Consider the following 18,941-nt stretch of genomic DNA (forward strand, 5'->3'; position numbering starts at 1 on the left):
GCCAGTTGCTTCACTTCTCTGGGGCTTGTCTACAGAGGGACGTTATTCTGGCTTGGGGTAATTCGATGAAATACTCATTATATTCACCCACTGTATAACCCAACGGTTAGGGCACCTACTTGGGAGGGGGGAGATTTGGGTACAAGCCGCTGCTCTGAATCAAGCCAAGCAAGGATTTGAACCCGGAGCCCACCCGTCTCCAGCGGGTGAGGTGAGCGCCGTGAGCACCAGGCGACGGCAGCTGGCTGGTTTGGAGAAGGAATTCCATCGTGGAACCGAGAAAGCTCAGCCCAAGCTGCTCCTCTTGTGGGAAAAGCTTCGGGTTCGACGGCTCGGCATTTTCTGTCCCGTCCAATGCCTCCCGACCGGCCGTCCTTGCCACAGCAAAAGCCTGTTTCCCAGGAGCTGTTCCAGTCCATTTTCCTGTGTGGATGAGCCCGTGGTGGTGTCCTTTTCCTCCGGCGCATCGGTGCGGCTCCTGGCACCCGGCGGGACTGTGGTGCCGGGTCACTGGAAGCCGCATCTTCGCGGTGGCTCTGCCAGCCTGTTTCCCAAGAAGAAACCCCCAAGAGCCTGGCTTTTATGGGCCCCCTCAAAGGCTCTGGAAAGGACGCCCAGGCCGGTCGCATCAGGCCGTCGGTGACCGCGCAAGGGAACGGCTGCACAGCCTGCGGCAGCGCGTCTCGGGGCCCAGGTTTGCAGACTCGGGCTCCCGTTCAAAAGAACTGTGCGTAGATGCCCCCTTAGTGGCCAGAGCCATTAATCTGGCCCCGGGCCCAATACCAGGAACTTACAGACCAACTCCACCCCAGGGAGTTCGGATGCCCAGCCAAACAGGTCTGGCAGGTGCTTCGGGGAAGGGCAAGCAGGAAGGCATTTCAGCTCAGGCGGGTGTCTGCGGTGCGGTGCCTCTGGGAAAGTCAGTGAGAGGATACAGCACACCCGCGCAGGCGACACTGCCCCAGCCGGGAGTCCTGGTTCCTTCGCCACCGTGGGAACTGGGCCGGTTCCTGTGGAGAGGACGCAGCATGGGGAACCGGGTCACCAGGGATGACTTTGAGTGGGTCTATACGGATCAGCCTCATACAGAGAGAAGGAAGGAGATCTTGGGTGAGTCTGGGTTGGGTTGGTACCACCATGGCTCCTGTCTGGAAGTGGGATGGTGCGGAGGGAGGTGGATCAGAACCAGAGGCGAGCAGGAGGGGGAAGAGGGTCAGAACCGGAACTAGGGACAGGGAGGAGGTGGGGGCCAGAACCAGAGACAGGGAGGTCAGAGGGACGGGGGGAGGGATGGGTTGGGAACAAGGAGATCTACAGAGAGGTGCGTCGGAACCTGGGGGGATGAGGGGGTACTGGGGAGGGAGGAGGTGGGTCAGAACCAGGGTCGGGGGAAGATGAGTCAGAACCAGGTGGGAACCGGAGCAACCAGAGAGGGAGGAGGTGAGTCAGAACCAGCGGAGGAGGGAGGTGGGTCAGAACCAGCTGGTGTTGAACGCAGAGAGTTGTAAGCAGCTCTCGTGATATTAGGCCAGGTCCACACTGAAGCTGGGCTGTGGAAGCCTTTCCAGTGTAGACAAGCCCTTCTCCTGGGGTTAGTAGAGATTTGTACATCGGTAATTAACTCCTCACTGTGACTATCTGTGGGGCAAATCGATTATGCTTAGGGGACCATATTTCCCAAAGGGAAAAGGGGACCCGGTGTAGGGCTCACCCGAGGTTCCCCCCACGCATACACGTGGGTCTGACCCCAGGCACTCAGCTCACCTGAGCCCTGCCCCCTGCTCCCCGTGCAGGTATGGCCTGAGCCAGTTGCCTGAGACCTGCCTGCCCCACTGCGGCTGGCGTCACTGCTCTGCCAAGGCGCCCTCCCCCCCCGTGTGGTGCTGGCATCGCCGCTCGCCCTCCCATGTTTCTCTGCACCCCGCTTTTTTGACAAAAGTGGGCATTGGTCCCATCCCAAGCTTCATCAGTTGGCAGGAGCAAACGGGACAAATGCCCAATTGTGCCAAAAAAGTCGGGATGGCCGGGACAGGGCTTTAAAAAAGGACTGTCCTGGCCAAAACGGGATGTGTGGTCACCCTAATTATGCAGGGATTAGTTTTTGCTTCAGCATGATTTTGGACAGGGAAGCTCTGAGACTCTAAGAAGCATGGAGGTTGCTACAGGAAATGTTACTCTGCTACCCTCTCCTGGAGGTTCTCACAAACACACAGCTGCCTAAATCCACTAGGACTGTTGTGGAGCTTCTCCTGCTCCAAACCCCAGATCCCTACCACTTGAGCTTCCGGAGAATCCCCACCAGCACTTAGCAGTATAGGCCCTATGACACACAGTAGCAGTTTTCATCCCATCCAGCGGAGGGCAACATCCACATACACTAGCCTGAGCCTCATTTTCAGTCGACTCCGCTCCGTTGGGGCAGGAATGGAAAAGATTCAGGTGACTTTAAACCCTCTTTGTGCTCCCCCTATTCTGGGCCTTGCTCTCCCCTGGTGTCATTTAGTGCAACCTCAGGGCTGCTGCTGGAATCCAAGCTCCACACCCTGTGGTCCCGGTGGGGACAGAGAATAACCAGCACACAGTATACTCTGGCCTCACCCTGGATCCACCCCCTATGGGCCCTGGGGTGGAGGGGGACAGAGAGAATAGCTGAGCTGTGTCCTTAGGCCAGCACCATACTGGCAGGGGCGCCCCCTGCATGGAGGGGATGCTTAAAGGCTTGCGGAGCCGGCTCAACCCCCACGCCTCTACCCCAGCACAAAACGCAGGCCCAGGGTGACAATCAATGTCTTAGTTAGCACAGTGATACAAAGCCCTGCGCTGAGGCGACAGAACTCCGCCCCGAATAGACCTGTTTGCAAAGCCAGGGGCAAACCCCTGCTCAGCTAATATCCCACGGGAAGTCAGGGTAGAACAGCACCAACGTTCAGGGGCTCGGTGGCTGCAAGGGACAAGATCAGAAGAGCGGATGGTTAGGGCCCTGCCAAATTCGCGGCCGTGAAAAACGCGTCACAGACTGTGAAATCTGGACTCCCCCGTGAAATCTGGCGATTGTAGGCAGGGAGGGGTGTCCCAGTATTGCCACCCTTACTACTGCGCTGCCTTCAGAGCTGGGCAGCCGGAGACCGGCTGCTGCTGGCCGGGCACCCAGCTCTGAAGGCAGCACTCTGCCACCAGCAGCAGGACAGAAGTAAGGGTGGCAAGACCGTGACCCTCCCCCCAAAATAACCTTGCAACCCTCCCTCCCCCCCACCTCCTTTTCGGTCGGGATCCCCGCATTTAAAACCCCGTGAAATTTCAGATTTTTTTTTTTAAAAGGATTTCTTGTGGCACCTTAGAGACTAACAAATGTATTTGAGCGTAAGCTTTCGTGGGCTACGGCCCACTTCATCGGGTGCATAGAATGGAACATATAGTGGGGAGAGATATATACACATACAGAGAACATGACAAAGTTCACTACAAAAGTTTTTTCTCTTAATTAATTAGCCTCTTAGAGTTGGTAGGACAACTCCCACCTTTTCATGTTCTCTGTATGTATATCTATATATCAGGGGTCGGCAGCCTTTCAGAAGTGCTGTGCTGAGTCTTCATTTATTCACTCCAATTTAAGGTTTCGCGGGCCAGTGATACATTTTAATGTTTTTAGAAGGTCTCTTTCTAGATGTCTATAATATAGAACTAAACTATTGTTGTATGTAAATTAAAAACCTTATTTACAACGTTTAAGAAGCTTCATTTAACATTACATTAAAATGCAGAGCCCCCCGGACCAGTGGCCCGGACCCGGGCAGTGTGAGTGCCACTGAAAATCAGCTCGCGTGATGCCTTTGGCATGTGTGCTATAGGTTGCCTACCCTGATATATATCCTCATTATATGTTCCATTCTATGTGTCCGATGAAGTGGGCCGTAGCCCACGAAAGCTTATGTTCAAATAAATTTGTTAGTCTCTAAGGTGCCACAAGGACTCCTGTTCTTTTTGCAGATACAGACTCACACGGCTGCTACTCTGAAACCAGATTTTTAAAAAATCCTCTGGCTGTGAAATTTACCAGACTGGATCTTGAATTTGGTAGGGCCCTACTGATGGGGCTTGATTCGTTTTTTTGGGGGGCTTCACGAGTTGACCTGCTCAGTTATCAGTCACATCGCTTGGGTCAAACTTTCCAAATGGCTCGGGGCCAGATGTTCCCAAAGGCCCAGCTGATGGGGTGACAGTTTGCAGCCGGATTTGCTATAAAGTGTTAGGGATGTCTTACGGGGTCGAGAGCAGCAAATGCCGCCGGCAGATTTAAAGGGATTGCATGTCTGTTGCTAGGAAACCATCAGCTGTAGAGTCTATCCTGATCAAGGAAACCCGGACTCGAGAAACTCCCCCGTGTTGCTCCCTCTCTATGTTCGTCCCCCCAGGACAGAAGATTTGATGCAGATCAAGAGTAGTCAGGTTTGACAATGAGGTTACAAACGGCGCGGCCTCCTTTGCTGGGGCCAGTCAGACCGAAGGAATTTGAAACGTCAATTCCTTCCCTTTTTACCATGGGAGGGTGGTTGGTTTGTGCTGTGGCCTTTGGCGCCTGTAGAAGGGACCGTTAAATGAAGCCCAGAGAGGTCAGGTTGAGTTCTGCCACTCTGCAGGCGCCAGGTGAAATCAACGTGAAACTTTGCACAGGCATCATGCCCTGCAGCTTGTGTCACCATTTTCCACCAGTGCAAAGTGTGGGGGCGTAAAAGCTCCGCGCTGGGGGGATTCTGGCATTTTCCACGGACACGACCAGCCTTTACTCCAGTGCAGAGAGAGGCCAAATGTGCTGGTGGCGTCTTACGACCTACTTTGCACTATGACACCCCCCCCCCCCCCGCGGCGAGAGGAGATCAGGGCCCTGGTCTGAGACAACAGACACGGCGTTGAACAACTGTCTGCTGTCAGCTATAAAAGGCGCTTGGCACAGTGCTGCTGGCAGCTGCCACTTTGAGGTGTGCCCGGGTGGTGCATTCAGAAATGCCTTCTCATGACTCATCTGGGTGGCGAGTGTGTCTGATTTTTTGTGTGTGTGATCGCCCAGTCGCTGGGGAAACTGAGGCAGCAAACACAGGCGGCTGCCAATCTTCTTTTCAATAACAAGATCCAGGGATTAATGATTATTATTATCAGTCAATCTCAGATTGCTTTACAAGGGGAGGCCAGTATCATGAGCCTTATTTTATAGATGGGGAAACTGAGGCAAAGGGCCCAAGTGACTTGACCAGGCTCACCCAGCAGCAGAGGCCGAAGTAGACCCCAGCTCTCTTAAATCCTACTCCCGGGCACTATCCACTAGGCCACACTGCCTCCCCGAGATGCTACCCTCCTCAAACTTGCTCACTGCCAGGCATTTTGTCCAGCCCTCGGATCGCTTTTGCGGCTCGGATTGAACCCCGAAACCCAGCCCAGACTCAGCCTGCTGCACTGAGGGCCTGAGGCAAACCTCAGTGGGGTCAGGGCAAGGTTGTGTATTGATGGCACTGGGTGTTGAAGCGGGACCCATTGTGGCTGTTCCGGCTCTTTGCGCAGGGCGTGGGTGTTTGCATTCACTAGGCGCCTTTGTGCCTTTTGTCACGTGCAGGTGGGGTGGGTGCTGCTGACACAAAGGTGGCTGCCTCTTGGCGCTAGGCGGCGGCCTGGCTCATGGCAACGGGGCTCTGCACACGCACAGGCAGGCTCTGCCGGTTGCCCCGGGAGGTGCTGGACGTGACGCACAACAGATACCCTGCAGCGCCGGGCCGGATCCCTCCCGGGAGCAGTCCCGTTGGGTCGGTGGCGTTGCCGGCCTGCGCCAGGGAGGGAGGGGTTAGCCCCAGCGGGGGAGACGTTCCAGAGAGCTCAGCATAGAGACCAGTGGAGAATTCCCTGCTCCTCCAACCCCGCGGAGACCAGTGGAGACTTCCCCCTCCCTCCCCACTGAGACGGATGGAGACTCCCCCCGCCACATTGAGAAAAATGGAAAATTCCCCCCTCCCTTCCACGGAGAACAACAGGGAAGCTCCTCCATTGACATCCCCATCCCTCACCCTATTGATGCAGTAGAGGCTGTTGGGGGTCTGAGAGAGGGTGACCACACGTCCTGTTTTGGCCTGGACAGGCACCTTCTTAAGCCCTGTCCCGGACGTCCTTTTTTGGCCAAACTGGGCATTTGTCCCATTTGCTCTTGCCAGGTGCAAGTTGCTCTGAGCAACCGTTACAAAAGCCCCGGTTTGCCCCCAAAAGTGGTTTGCGCCCCCGTAGTGCGGCGCGGAGGAACATTTGGGGAGGCCAATGGCAACACGAGGCGCTGGGCGGTGCGGGGCTCGAGCAGCAGGCGGCTCAGGTTGTGTGTGTGTGTGTGTAACGATGGGTTCCAGGCGTATTTGTGCCCTGCTGAGTCTCCGTCAAATGCCAGCTGCCGGATCTAGCAGCCGTAATCGGCAATATCACTGAAATGCACCTGTGCCTGGGGTGGAACACGGCACTTCCTGCCCAGCAGGTTAGGACTGGAGGGGAAGAAGACGACGTATTACATTGTCGCTCCAGGGGATTTTTAATGGAGGATGAAGACAGTGAGCCCCGAGATCTGGGTTGGAACTCCTCCGCTTTCTGGCAGCGTCAGAGTAACTCCGCTATTAGTAAGCAGGGCTGATGCAGGGGAAAGAGCACCCCCTACTGGCTGGCAGGCAGCATTGGGCTCCCGAGCCTGGAGACGGGTCACCGCTCCAACACGCACGCAGCTCGGCACATTCCACTGAGGTTGGGCCACCTTCACCTGCCCCCAGGGCAGCGGGAGGCCCACGTTCTGCAAATCCCCCTATTTCTTCCTTTGGCTTTGGTTTCGCTACGTCAGGCCCGACTTGCCAATCCCCTTGCAGCTGCATTCCTGCCCCAGCTCATGCCTGATCAGGCTCGCATTCCCGCCACTGATCCGCTCGACAAGGAACACGGATGGGGTTGGAACAGGAAAAACAGGGTGAGGGCCTAGTTTGGTATCACCCCTCAGCTGGGAGAGGCAGCTGCTGGTGTCACGGGGTGGCTGGCCCTTTCCGGGGAGACGGCCCTCGGCCCCACCTGTGACACCTTTCCAGGTGCGGGAAATGAGTTGAGTCATGTGACGGACTCAGGCCAGATGTAGAGGGCTAACGGAGAGTGCCATCGGAGCTGCTAATATTTTAGCGAGGGAGAGCCAGGAGCGCCTGGCCTGAGAGGTGCAGAGAGCACAGGGACTGTCCGGGAAGGAGGGCCGGGGACTCCTGGCTCAAGGAGAACAAGCTATCTGAGCTACTGAAAGGCCCAGCTGGGAGAAGGCAGCGTGGCCAGCATGTTTATGGACGAAGGACCCGATCCTCAGAAGGGAGCTAGGCCCCTAAATCGGATTCCCTCTCCCCAACTCCAGCAGGGGCATGTTTTAAAATGCTAGGGACTGGGCGGAGTTTTTGAGGAGCCCTTTATGAGAGGGAAACCGAGGCAGGGCTCTGCTGAGGCACCGCAGGCCGTGAAGAGGCGCTCGGGAGGAAAACCTGTTTACCCACCCACTTTCTGACCTGATCAAACAGGGGGCCCTGAGGGTTGTTCCAGGTGAGAGGGAAATTGACAAGGGAGTCTGGTTCCTGGCAAGGAACATTTAAAATCCCTGTTTCCCTGAACACAGGAGGAACAAAAACAAAACAAAAAAAACCAAACAGGACGCAACTTCCTTATAGCACCAAGCTCAGGTTGCTGGTTCAGGCGACAGGTGTCTGGCTTTCCGCGTCTCTCTCTGGTCCTCCATATTGGGCTGCATCTTCCTCCCTGAGATCTCTCCCCTCCTGATTTACTAGGCAGCTCATGTACCTGCTTTGCCGCGGGTGCAGCTGCTTAGCTGTCTCTCACAGCTAACTTAAATAAGGCGTGGGTGGGGGTGACACACTTCGGATGAGGTCTAACCCCACCCAGCCCAAGGGATAGCATCTGTAGCCTGCTGTCTCCTCCTCCCCTTCTCTGCTGCGTAGCACTGGGGATTGGCTGTCTAATCCCAGAGGGCGGGATCTAGTCTGTGGCACTGATTTAAAAACACCGGTCTCTGGTATTTTGGTGCCTTGTTAATGCCAATGGACGAAGCTGGTTCAAAACTAGGCTGGCGTCACTCCCCAGCTAGTGACGCCAATCAGGCGTCGTTCCGTTGGAGTCAGTGGGCCAGATCCCCAGACAAGTCAAAACCATCCCCTCCCTTGGGATCCAAATTCCTTTCAAAGGTCTGATCCAAACCCGAACTTCCCAAGCCCATAACGGGCTGAATCCAAACCTGCATCCTAGGTCGCCCCGTTGTGGGAGAGGCGAGCCAGGATTGGGTTTGGCTGCGAATAAAGGGGATTTTCTGGGGGGTTTGGTGGGGTTGTGTAAAGCAGCTGGCGGAAGAGATCTGCCGAGAACACAATTACAGCCAAATCCTGTCTCTTCTGTCCGGTGCGGGACCACACAGAGCAGAGCAGCCCTCTGGGTCTGAGTTCAGCTCAGGTCCATCTTCGACATATTTCCAGCTGCACTTCTTGGAGATCAGCGAGCATGCGGGAGGACATTGGTTAGAGCTGGTCGGGGACCTTTATGACTGAACTTTTTTGCTGATTCATCAAAACCAAAATTTGCAGGGTCAACTTCCCTGCTTCAGTGGCCAAGCTCAAGAGAGAGTTTAGATTCTGTAAAAGAGGGAAGATTCATAGATTTATTATTTTATTATTTTAAGGCCAGCACAGACTGTTAGAGGAGGACCTTGAATCCTGGATTTCTCCATATCCCAAGTGAATATTCTAACCGTGGGGCCAGCCCAGTGAGTCCGTGGCTGTCTCCCTTGTGTAGTTTCATAAGAAATTTTGAAAGCTCTTCGTCTGGTTTGGTTTTCCGATGTGGAATGCAAACAAATTTCCAAGCCTCCCAATGTTTTGTGAAAAGGGGCTTGTTTTTTTCCAGCCGGCCTTGCTACCGGTATAACAATAGCGGTTCACAAAATCAAACCACACACACACACACTCCCAACCAACATGTTTATATGGGCACAAAACGTGCCCGTAGACAGATGGCCTTGAAAATGTGACGTGAGCGTAACCTGCTGCAGGAGCAGCTGCTTGAGTTTGCAGAGAGCCTGGGACAATTGCTCTGCAGGGTGGGATCTGCCTGGCTCCACAGGAGCTCACTCAGAGGCCCAGCAGTAGCAGTCCTTTAATGTGGAGGGGACGAACAAGTCCACTTGCCCGTTAAAGCAGGTGGGAGAGGATCAGGTTAGCAGCTGGGAGCAACAGTTCGTTCTGGCACCACCAGAGGGTGGGTTTATCACCACGTCCCCATCCCTGGGGTATTCCATGAGGACCCAGGGTTTTACGTGCTTCGACTCAAGCAGAGCTCTTACCTGTCTGCTTCCGACTGGCTGTGCATAACCAGAGCCTCACGGTGTCCTCTGTGTCTGGGGAGCTCAGCGCTCAAAGGTGCGGCCTCTAAAGCCATAACCCCTGACCAAGAAGGAGCCAAGGCCAAGATAAATCTTAGATGCTGGAAACCAGGAAAGATTCATAGATTTTTAGGGCCACCTGGCCACCATTAGGTCATCTAGTTTGACCTCCTGTATAACACAGTAAGGTACCATGATATTGGAGCGCCTCACAGTCCCCCCATGGTACATATGGGGAAACTGAGGCATGGATCCACAATGGCATTAAGACTCCCTGTGCCCATTGATTTCAGTGCCTACAAATTATTGGCGATCTTGGCCTAGGGGACTTGCCCATGGAGTCTGTAGCAGAGGAGGGACTTGAACCCCCGTCTTGCAGATTCTCAAGATTGCCCCTTGGCTACCAATGCATTGAGCGCAATGGCTTGTGTAAGGTGGTACCGGGGTGCCATACCACCACTGGCAGGCTGGATCCCAGCCCTGTCCTTCCTGGGCTAACGTTTCTGCGTCTCCTCCACAGCCAAGTACCCTGAGATCAAGAAGCTGATGGGTCCAGATCCCCAGCTGAAGTGGGTGGTGTCCCTGATGGTGTTGACCCAGCTGGTGGCCTGCTACTTGGTGAAGGACCTGCCTTGGAAGTGGGTCTTCTTCTGGGCTTACGCCTTCGGGGGCTGCCTCAACCACTCCATGACGTTGGCCATCCACGACATCTCCCACAACGTGGCCTTCGGCAACAAGAAGGCCAAGTGGAACCGCCTCTTCGGCATGTTCGCCAACCTGCCCATCGGCGTCCCCTACGCCACCTCCTTCAAGAAGTACCACGTCGACCACCACCGCTACCTGGCCGGGGACGGGCTCGACGTGGACGTCCCCACGGCCTTCGAGGGACGGTTCTTCCACTCGCCGCCCCGCAAGCTCCTCTGGCTCTTCCTGCAGCCCGTCTTCTACGTCCTGCGGCCCCTCTACGTCAACCCCAAGCCCTTCACCGCCCTGGAGGTGACCAACTTCGCCGTGCAGCTGGCTTACGACCTCCTGATCTACTCCTTGTGGGGGCCCAAGCCCGTCTTCTACATGATCGCCGGCTCCACGCTGGCCATGGGGATCCACCCCATCTCGGGACACTTCATCGCCGAGCACTACATGTATCTCAAGGGTTACGACACCTTTTCCTACTACGGGCCCTTGAACTGGCTGACCTTCAACGTGGGTTATCACATGGAGCACCACGATTTCCCCAGCATCCCGGGCAGCAAGCTGCCGCTGGTAAGAACCTCCCTGCCCGCAAGCGTCGGGCCGGAAGGGGTAGAATCCCTGGGAAAGTGGGCGGAGCCTGGCGGGGAACCAAAAGACCCGCCCCCTTAAAACGGGGAGGGGCCACGGAGCCTGGAAATCAAGGGAATACGGGTGAGGTTGGGGGTCGGTGCTTTAATTTGTAATGAAAGAGGCGCTGGGGCTTAAGCAATGCTTTGAACATTCAGAACGGATGCGGCAAGCCTAGAGGTGCCAGGGATCAGCCCGGGCACAAGTTAAGCGCTGGGTGGGTGGGTGGGTGGGTGTAGGGGGGGGGTCTGGATATTGATTGATATCCGCCAAGCCGGCACAGCCCAGATCCCAGTGGGGCGAGCTCGCCCCTCCGACTCCCAGCGTGCCCAGGTAGGAAAGCAAACCTTGCTGCCTGTGTGGGAACGGAGGCTCTTGGAAGGGGGGCCTGGGGCTGGGTTGGGGTAGAAAAGCTCTTGGTTTGGGGGCGGTTGTGGGGGCTGTTGGTGTAGGGGAGGGCTTCTGGGAATCAGGACCCCCGGGTTCTTTTCCCAGCTCTGCAAAGGGTGCGGGATCCAGTGAGTTGGAGGTGGCTCCTGAGTCCTCGTTCAGGGATGCTGTGTAGGCTAGTGGTTAGAGCAGGGAAGCCAGGCCTATTCCCAGCTCTGCGCTATCATGGCACGTGTCAAGCGCATGGCCTCATCGCCAGGGCGCTTCCTCAGGCCTTGCATTGGGAGGGACTTTGCCTCCCCCCCCCACACTGTCCAGTCCCGGCCCATGTCTTCTCCTCACGCCCTCTTGGGTCTGCTGGGGCTCGGGCCTCTGGCCAAGCCCTGGAACAATTTACTGCCCTTCTGGGGTGCTCAGCGTCCCAGCTGATGTGCACAAAAGGGCCTTCCCCGCTCCTGCTCGCCTCTGTGTTCCTCACTCTGTTGCCCCCACAGAGTCCAACTCCCCAGAAGGGAGCCCCCCCCTTATTTCTCCCTCCTCCGCTGAATAGCTCACAAAGTACTTTACAAAGGAGGGCACTGTCATCGCTCCCATTTTATAGCTGGGGAAACTGAGGCACCAAGAGGGGAAAGCCACTTGCCCAAGGTCACCGGTAGAGCTGGGAACAGAACCCAGGTCTCCTGAGTGCCGGGTGACTGCGCTACCCACTAGGCAACACTGCTGCTCACATAGCAGCCCCCTCGCTCCCCAACTTGGCTGGCATCCATAGGGTGGATTCCACCCCTTTGTTGGTGCTGTTGGGAGGATCTAAGTGGTACCGTGTTGCCCTCCAGTGGGGAAGACATGCTACTGCACACTGGTGCTTTGCATCTTCAGAGGCTGCAGACTGCAACCCAAGCAAGGGGTGTGAACCCCTTCCCTTTCTGTATGGATAAAGGGGGCCACGAGGGTGGGGCAGAGAATCCTGAAATTCCTGGGGGATGCCCTGAAACTTTTTTCCCACTGTACTATGTGATTGACATGGAAAAGGCTGATATCCACCCTCGCCCAGCCTTAAATCCTGCTATGTAAGAATGACGGTTTCAAGGGTCACCCCTTGCAATCAGATATCGAAACTGAGAAATCAATGATAAAGTCAGGTACCTTTGAGGATGTCTTGTTTTATTTGCAAGGGATGTGAAATATCCATCCTGTTTCCCTGAACCCAGCAGGAGCCAAGCAACAGGAGACAGGTTGCTTGCCCACAGCCCCAAGCCTCTTTCCAGACAGTACAGCGCCCAAAAGCTCTTTCTCTAGGCTTCTCTCCAGGCCATATGCTATGCTTGTCCAGGCTGTGCCTGGAGCATCTGTCTTTCTGTATGCATCTCTGCTTGGCTCACTCTCCCCACGACCTGTATTCAAGCAATATCCAATTAAACCCTCTTCCCCACAGAGTTAAAATTAATGCATGGCCTTGGATGTGCCCTTGTTTTGGGCAGAGATTAGTGTTATTTCATAAATGAGCCTAACTGCTTCTAATATCTCTTAAAAGAAGGGTGGTGGTTGCACCCAGCAGCTTTAAGATTCATAGGTTTGTATAGGTTTAACCCAGCCATATGTGGTGTATTGTAAACTTACACTTTAAATGTATAGCTTGTGATTTTAAAGGGTTTTCCCATCCCTGCTTGCAGGCTATGGGGTTCTGAAGGGAAGCGTGTGATCAGAGCAAGGCTGAGGTGACTTATGTCTCACTGTTTTTAGGGAGCAGCCTGTTTTGTCTCTCTCTGTTTTGTGTGTGTGTGTGTGTTTTGGAGTCTCAGAAATAAAGCCGTGATTTATGTTTTTATCTAACTTCTCTGTGCATATTCCATGAACGTGACACCACGGAATGCTGGGCTGTTGTGCATCTCCACCTAAAAGTCCCAAGGGCAGAGATCTGTGTTCACTGTCAGACCCCCGTGTGTCTCTGCTTCCAGGTGAAGAAGATTGCTGCTGAGTACTACGACCATCTGCCCTCCCACACCTCCTGGGTCTGCGTCCTCTGGGACTTCGTCTTCTGTGACTCACTGGGACCCTTTGCCCGCGTGAAAAGGAAGTACGAAGTGGCCAAGGCGGAGTGAAACAAGAGTGTCACCCAGCCGAGCTCCCGGCTCTCCAGCCTCTCAGGGGACGGGGGGAGGTTTGACATCAGGGGAGTTATTTATACCTGTCGTCTAATACCAGATGTGCACGCGCTTCATTTAAGGGTCAAATATTGTCAAAGACTCCACTGACCGAGACATGAGTCATTAGGCAGCCTCATCGGGCCACGGGAGCACACCTCCTACTAGTGTACAATTACCCACGCTCCTCCCAGCAACCCACACAGGGGATGTGGCCAATGGTACTGGGGCATGGCTGAGAAGGGGGTGTGGCTAGGGCATCTCCTGGGATCCCCAGCTGCTGCTAACAGTCAGCGTAGATTAGAGCAGCCTTCAGGCTGCTCTGTGCCAAGGACTAGTTTAGCATCCAGATGACTTTCCTGCCACCTTCATTCGCCCCCGCCCCCGACTTCTTATCAGATGGGCCCCAGGCAATCGGGAGCATCGGCTGGTACGTGTACGTATTACTACGGGCCACCAAAGATACCTCAAGTCTAGGCTGCAGTTTTACAGGCCTGATTCCCCGCTCCCTCAAAGAGGTGTGAATCTGGAGTGACCCCCGTTGAAATCAGTGCCATTGAACAGGCGTAAATCAGGAATAACTCCGCGGGCGTCAGTGGGGCTGATTCATGCCTCCCTCACCTTGCCCTAGCACTGATGTAAATGAAACGAGAGTTGGGCCCCTTATAAAATGTGAACTGTAATAAGTGCATCCCCAGAGCTGCAAGGAAGGACAGAATGCAAAGAGACAGCTCTACTTAATTAGTCATGTTCCTTATATTAAAAGTAACTCGGGGAGAAGCTTCTGTTTTTAGCTCCTTTGATGGAAAAAAGAGACTGAAACGATTATTTTTTAACCCATCGGAATGTCAACTCTGGTTTGGTTTCTGCTGGAGAGCTGCTTGGCGGTCTCCAAGATGTCGCTTGAAACCACTCCTGGAAAGGAAAGGGAGAGGCTGGCAGTTTAACAAAAAGCGCTCACCTCCCACCTGTTTGTTGGGTGCTTGAGTTTGTTGGTGTCAGTGGGGCTCTGGATATTTGCAGACCTTTAGGTCTTGCATTATCTCTGCGTGTTTGCCATGGTGGGATCATTTGCTTACAAGTGACGGGTGGGGTTTTGAAAGTGTAAATTAAGTTGGAGTTGTCAGATCTTACTGTGAAAGGGCGGGGGGGGGGGAGATTTGATGTGGGAGCTGGGTTTTGTTAAAAATAATGTCTTATTTTATAGGGTCTTTCATCCTTAAGGATCCCAAGAACTTAGTGCTGAGGTGTAGCAGCTGTTTCGTAGCTGTAGACTTCAGAGCGGGTAGTAAAGAAGTCCCACCTCCGGCTGAGATTGCTGGGCAAGTTTAGAGAGCTGAACGGAATGACAGGCGTGGGAACCTTGCCAGAGGACTGAGCCTCTTGGGGGGAAGCACCCTGGCATTTTTAATGATCTCACATTAGTCAGGTCGTTGAGTTGACATGGCGGCACAGCACCCCCTAGCGCCATGCTGAGCATTGAGGTGAGCACGTATTGTGAGGGGAGAGCGCCCCGCTCGTGAGTCACACACCCTGCAGCACCATCTCCGGTTGTGTATTTGTTCTCCAAGTCCTGCCCCGTCAGCCGCCCTGCCGAGCTTGTGAGTTCTCGCCACAGCCACAGCATCCCGAGCGGGTACGTCCAGCGGGCCCCTTCTACCATCTGTCACTCCCCAGGGCCCATTTCAGGTCTGGAACGAAGGCCACGGGAGGAGTTCTGCAGATACAGCAGCAGATATCAGATGCAACAGCAGACGAGCCCTCCAGGCCTGATCCACGAGCCCTGTCTCTGCCCCCCAAAAGCTGCCCTTCCTCTCCCGGTTTGTGTTGATCACTCATATGATTTCTCCCTGGGAACAAGAGGGCCATTGACCTGTGTTGAACTGCACAGGAGTCACAGCAGGGGCAGGCCGAGTGGTGTTTTAGACTGTCTGACTATGTGTGTGTGGTGCCGATCTTGGGGCATCGGACAAGGTCGCTAGGTGCTATCTTAATGCATGTAATCATAGAATCATAGAACTTAAGATCAGAAGGGACCATTATGATCATCTAGTCTGACCTCCCGCAAGATGCAGGCCACAAAAGCTGACCCACCCACTCCTGAAATAATTCTCTCCCTTGACTCAGCTGTTGAAGTCCCCAAATCCTGATTTAAAGACTTCAAGTAGCAGATAATCCTCCAGCAAGCTACCCCTGCCCCATGCTGCGGAGGAAGGCGAAAAACCTCCAGGGCCACTGCCAATCTACCCTGGAGGAAAATTCCTTCCCGACCCCAAATATGGCGATCAGCTGAACTCCGAGCATGCGGGCAAGACTCTCCAGCCAGATACTCAGGAAAAAGACTTTCAATATCCCAACATTGACCCTCGGTACTAATTACCAGTGGTCGCACATTATTGACCAGTGGTCGCACGTAATAAAACAGCCCTGGCTAAAAGGCTGGCTTTGGGATACTGGTTCATTTGACTTTACAGAGCTGTGGAATGAGCTGGTGGGTGTGGGTCTGCGTGCTGAACTGACATAAGAATGGCCAGACTGGGTCAGAGCAAAGACCCATCTATCCTCCTATTGTCTTCTGACAGCTGGTGCCAGATGCTTTAGAGGGAATGACCAGAACAGGGCAATTATGGAGTGATCCATCCCCTGTTGTCCAGTCCCAGCTTCTGGCAGTGAGAGGCTTAGGGACACCCAGAGCACGGGGTTGCGTCCCTGACTATAGTGGCTAATAGCCATTGAGGGACCTCCAGGAACTTCTCTCATTCTCCAAAATGTTGCTGCAAAGAATCAGGGGAAGGGATACATTTGATGGGTGAATTTCAGTGTCCAGTCTGGAGTGGCAGCCCCTGGGGCCTGGTTCCTGTGCCTATGGAGAAGGTAGAGTGCAAGGAGAAGCAGGACAAACCACATAGGATCATAAGACTGGAAGGGACCTCGAGAGGTCGTCTAGTCCAGGCCCCTGCACTCATGGCAGGACTAAGTATTATCTCGACCATCCCTGAGAGGTGTTTGTCCAATCTGCTCTTAAAAATTTCCAATGATGGAGATTCCACAACCTCCTTTATTCCAGTGTTTAACCACTCTGATAGTTAGGAAGGTTTTCCTAACGTCCAACCTAAACCTCCCTTGCTGCAGTTTAAGCCCATTGCTTCTTGTCCTGTCCTCAGAGGTTAAGAAGAACAATTTTTCTCCCTCCTCCTTGTAACAGCCTTTTATGTACTTGAAAACTGTTACCACGTCCCCTCTCTGTCTTCTCTTCTCCAGACTAAACAAACCCTGTTTTTTCAATCTTCCCTCGTAGGTCATGTTCTCTAGACCTTTCATCATTTTTGTTGCTCTTCTCTGGACTTTCTCAAATTTGTCCACATCTTTGCTGTGTCGTTAGAAGCTGATCTGCAGGTGGCTGAAGTCAGTGGAAATGCTGCTGCTGATTGCACAGGGCTTTGGATTCGGCTGTTACTGACCCAACTCAGGGATAGACATTCCAGTGCGGGGGGAGTAAGACTATTGGAAACAAACGGTCACATATCGAACAAAATCAGAACACGCTTCCCGGAGACGAAGCACCAAACAAGTTCTCTTCCCAGCTAAAGAAGCTTGTCTCACCCAAAGCCAAGCCTGGTTGAGGTCCCTTTTTCACGAAGCAAACTCGCTGGCCGTTCACTGCCAAGGGCAAGGATGCCAGGGTGTCCCCTTTGCCCCCCTAAATGTACCAGAACAAACCTTTGATGTTCACCCCAACATAACGTCCCCCCACACACACACACGCCATTATGCCTCTTCCGGTTAGCTTCCTTCTGAAGTCCCCACCAGCTTTCATCAGCATTTCTAACGGGTGCCCAGTGCGAACCAGACAATGCTCAGTTTACACGTAAACAGATAGATGGAGACATGGATCTTGCCTGGAGGAAAATCTGCTTTTCCCCTCTCCTGGTGACCCACTCCCAAGCTGTACCTTCAGAACATAATTTTCAGTTCAGATCCATAACTCCTCACATAGCATCCGTACATACATTTCACAATGGTTCGGATGACTCGGACGACACCGGCTTTCATTAGAGACCTAACCCTTACCCGTCACCCTTTGGAGGAACTAGAATGTAAATATCAGAACCAGGGGATTCCAGTAACCTTTATGCCCTCTGCCAGCCCAGCTGGCATCAGGGTTACACCTCCCCGCCATTCCTGCTGCACCGAATCAGTCCAAGGGGTAGCTCTGTCTCTCCCTGCTACAGTGGATGAGACCAGTGGGCCTTTCTGGTCCCTTATCCCCCTTCTCTGCTGGACCAGAGCACTGGTCTGCCTAGTTCCCGGTTAGGGCTCCCTTGGTTCTTGTCACGGAGACAGAAAGCAGCAGGTCAGAGTCCAAAGGGCAGGCAATGCGATGGGTATTGGGGTTAACAAGCAAGCATAACCGCAGCTCTTTAAAACAGAGCTTCCTTCCCGCCCCTCGCTCCTGATACCACCCCTTACAATTTACGGTCATATTCCATTTTGGAGGGTCTTGAGTGTGGGGACTTCGGTACCACCTCTTTTGTACCCCATGGGAGGGGTAAGGAGTGAGGTCGTGTTCCCGCCAGGGTCAACGTTTCTTTGGCTTTTAGTGTTTCTTATACCTCCTCCCCCACATCCCCTTTGGCCCTCCCAACTGGCTGCTTGACCTTGTCTTGGGGGAGGAGTCGGGGCAGAACTGCCCTTCAAATGTACATTTGTATATTAAACTCCCACCACGACCAGCAACACTTTAACTGTATTTCTTATCTTTTCTCATGGCACTAAAACCCCTATGGCTATAGGCAAAAGCAACACACAGTGTCTTTGTTCCTTGTTCACATGCGTCAATAAGACACAAACAATTGGATTTTAAAAACCTCAAAATTCAAACCGGCAAACCATACCCAAAATTCTATCTCAGGCAAATAAACAGGCCTAAATTCTATAGCACCATCACTAACACTCACTACCCTACCATAACAGATCACAAAGAGAGTTGTGTAGTCTTCTGTTTGTATCCCCTGTCCTGCTGGGTAAAGACTAGCAAGTGTGATCTCTTGTGCCCTGCATGAGATTAATGGCCCATATGTTTTAGCACGCTTTAGCTGATGGAAAGCTCACATCACCCCAATGCACCTCACTGAAAAGCCCCTCAATGCACCTCACTGGGTATTTACCCATTAGTATCGTATCTAAGCACCTCACAATACCAACACCCTGTGGGACAGGTCTGCTCTCCTTCTTGTACAGATGGGAAACTTATGCCCAGAGCCCCAGAGGTATTTAGGCACCTAACTCCCACTGGTTTCACCCCAACATGGAGAGCGACCCATGCACCCATCTCTATGCTCTCCTATCCATTGGGCACCTAATTACCTTTGAGGCTCTGGGCCTAAATAACTCACCCAAGAGGTCTATGAAAGAGCTGGGAACAAAACCCAGAGTCTTAGGCCAGCTGTGTAACTACTGGGCCTTCAGGATGAGCGGATGACCGAATGGAGGCACTACAGAACTATAAAATTGCCACTAGCGTAGGATACTTCAAAACGTGGTGGTAGTAATGTGCAGCTATAACACAGACGCTATGCAACTCCCCTCATCCATGCACTCTGCCTCACAGCCACCCTCCCCGATGCATACACCCACCCACCCGGGCACTGATGCCTGCAGCC

General features: G+C 53.7%; 1 protein-coding gene across 1 annotated transcript; it reads left to right on the plus strand.

The window, feature by feature from the left end:
* The first annotated feature begins 9,953 nt into the window (after window positions 1-9,953).
* Window positions 9,954-13,639, plus strand: LOC123350424 (sphingolipid delta(4)-desaturase/C4-monooxygenase DES2-like). The gene is made up of 2 exons (XM_044989016.1): window positions 9,954-10,690; window positions 13,093-13,639. Exons 1-2 carry the CDS (start codon window positions 9,974-9,976, stop codon window positions 13,234-13,236), a joined length of 861 nt encoding a protein of 286 aa, XP_044844951.1. The 5' UTR covers window positions 9,954-9,973; the 3' UTR covers window positions 13,237-13,639.
* The last annotated feature ends 5,302 nt before the right edge of the window (window positions 13,640-18,941 follow it).

This window comes from Mauremys mutica, chromosome 15, assembly GCF_020497125.1.
Source record: "Mauremys mutica isolate MM-2020 ecotype Southern chromosome 15, ASM2049712v1, whole genome shotgun sequence".
NCBI classification, from domain to species: domain Eukaryota; kingdom Metazoa; phylum Chordata; order Testudines; family Geoemydidae; genus Mauremys; species Mauremys mutica.

Bases quoted from the DNA above. Each gene is read 5' to 3' on its own strand.
- LOC123350424 (XM_044989016.1), top strand. From the start codon at position 9,974: ATGGGTCCAGATCCCCAGCTGAAGTGGGTGGTGTCCCTGATGGTGTTG. The intron at 10,691-13,092 runs GTAAGAACCTCC...CTCTGCTTCCAG, and splicing joins CGGGCAGCAAGCTGCCGCTG to GTGAAGAAGATTGCTGCTGA.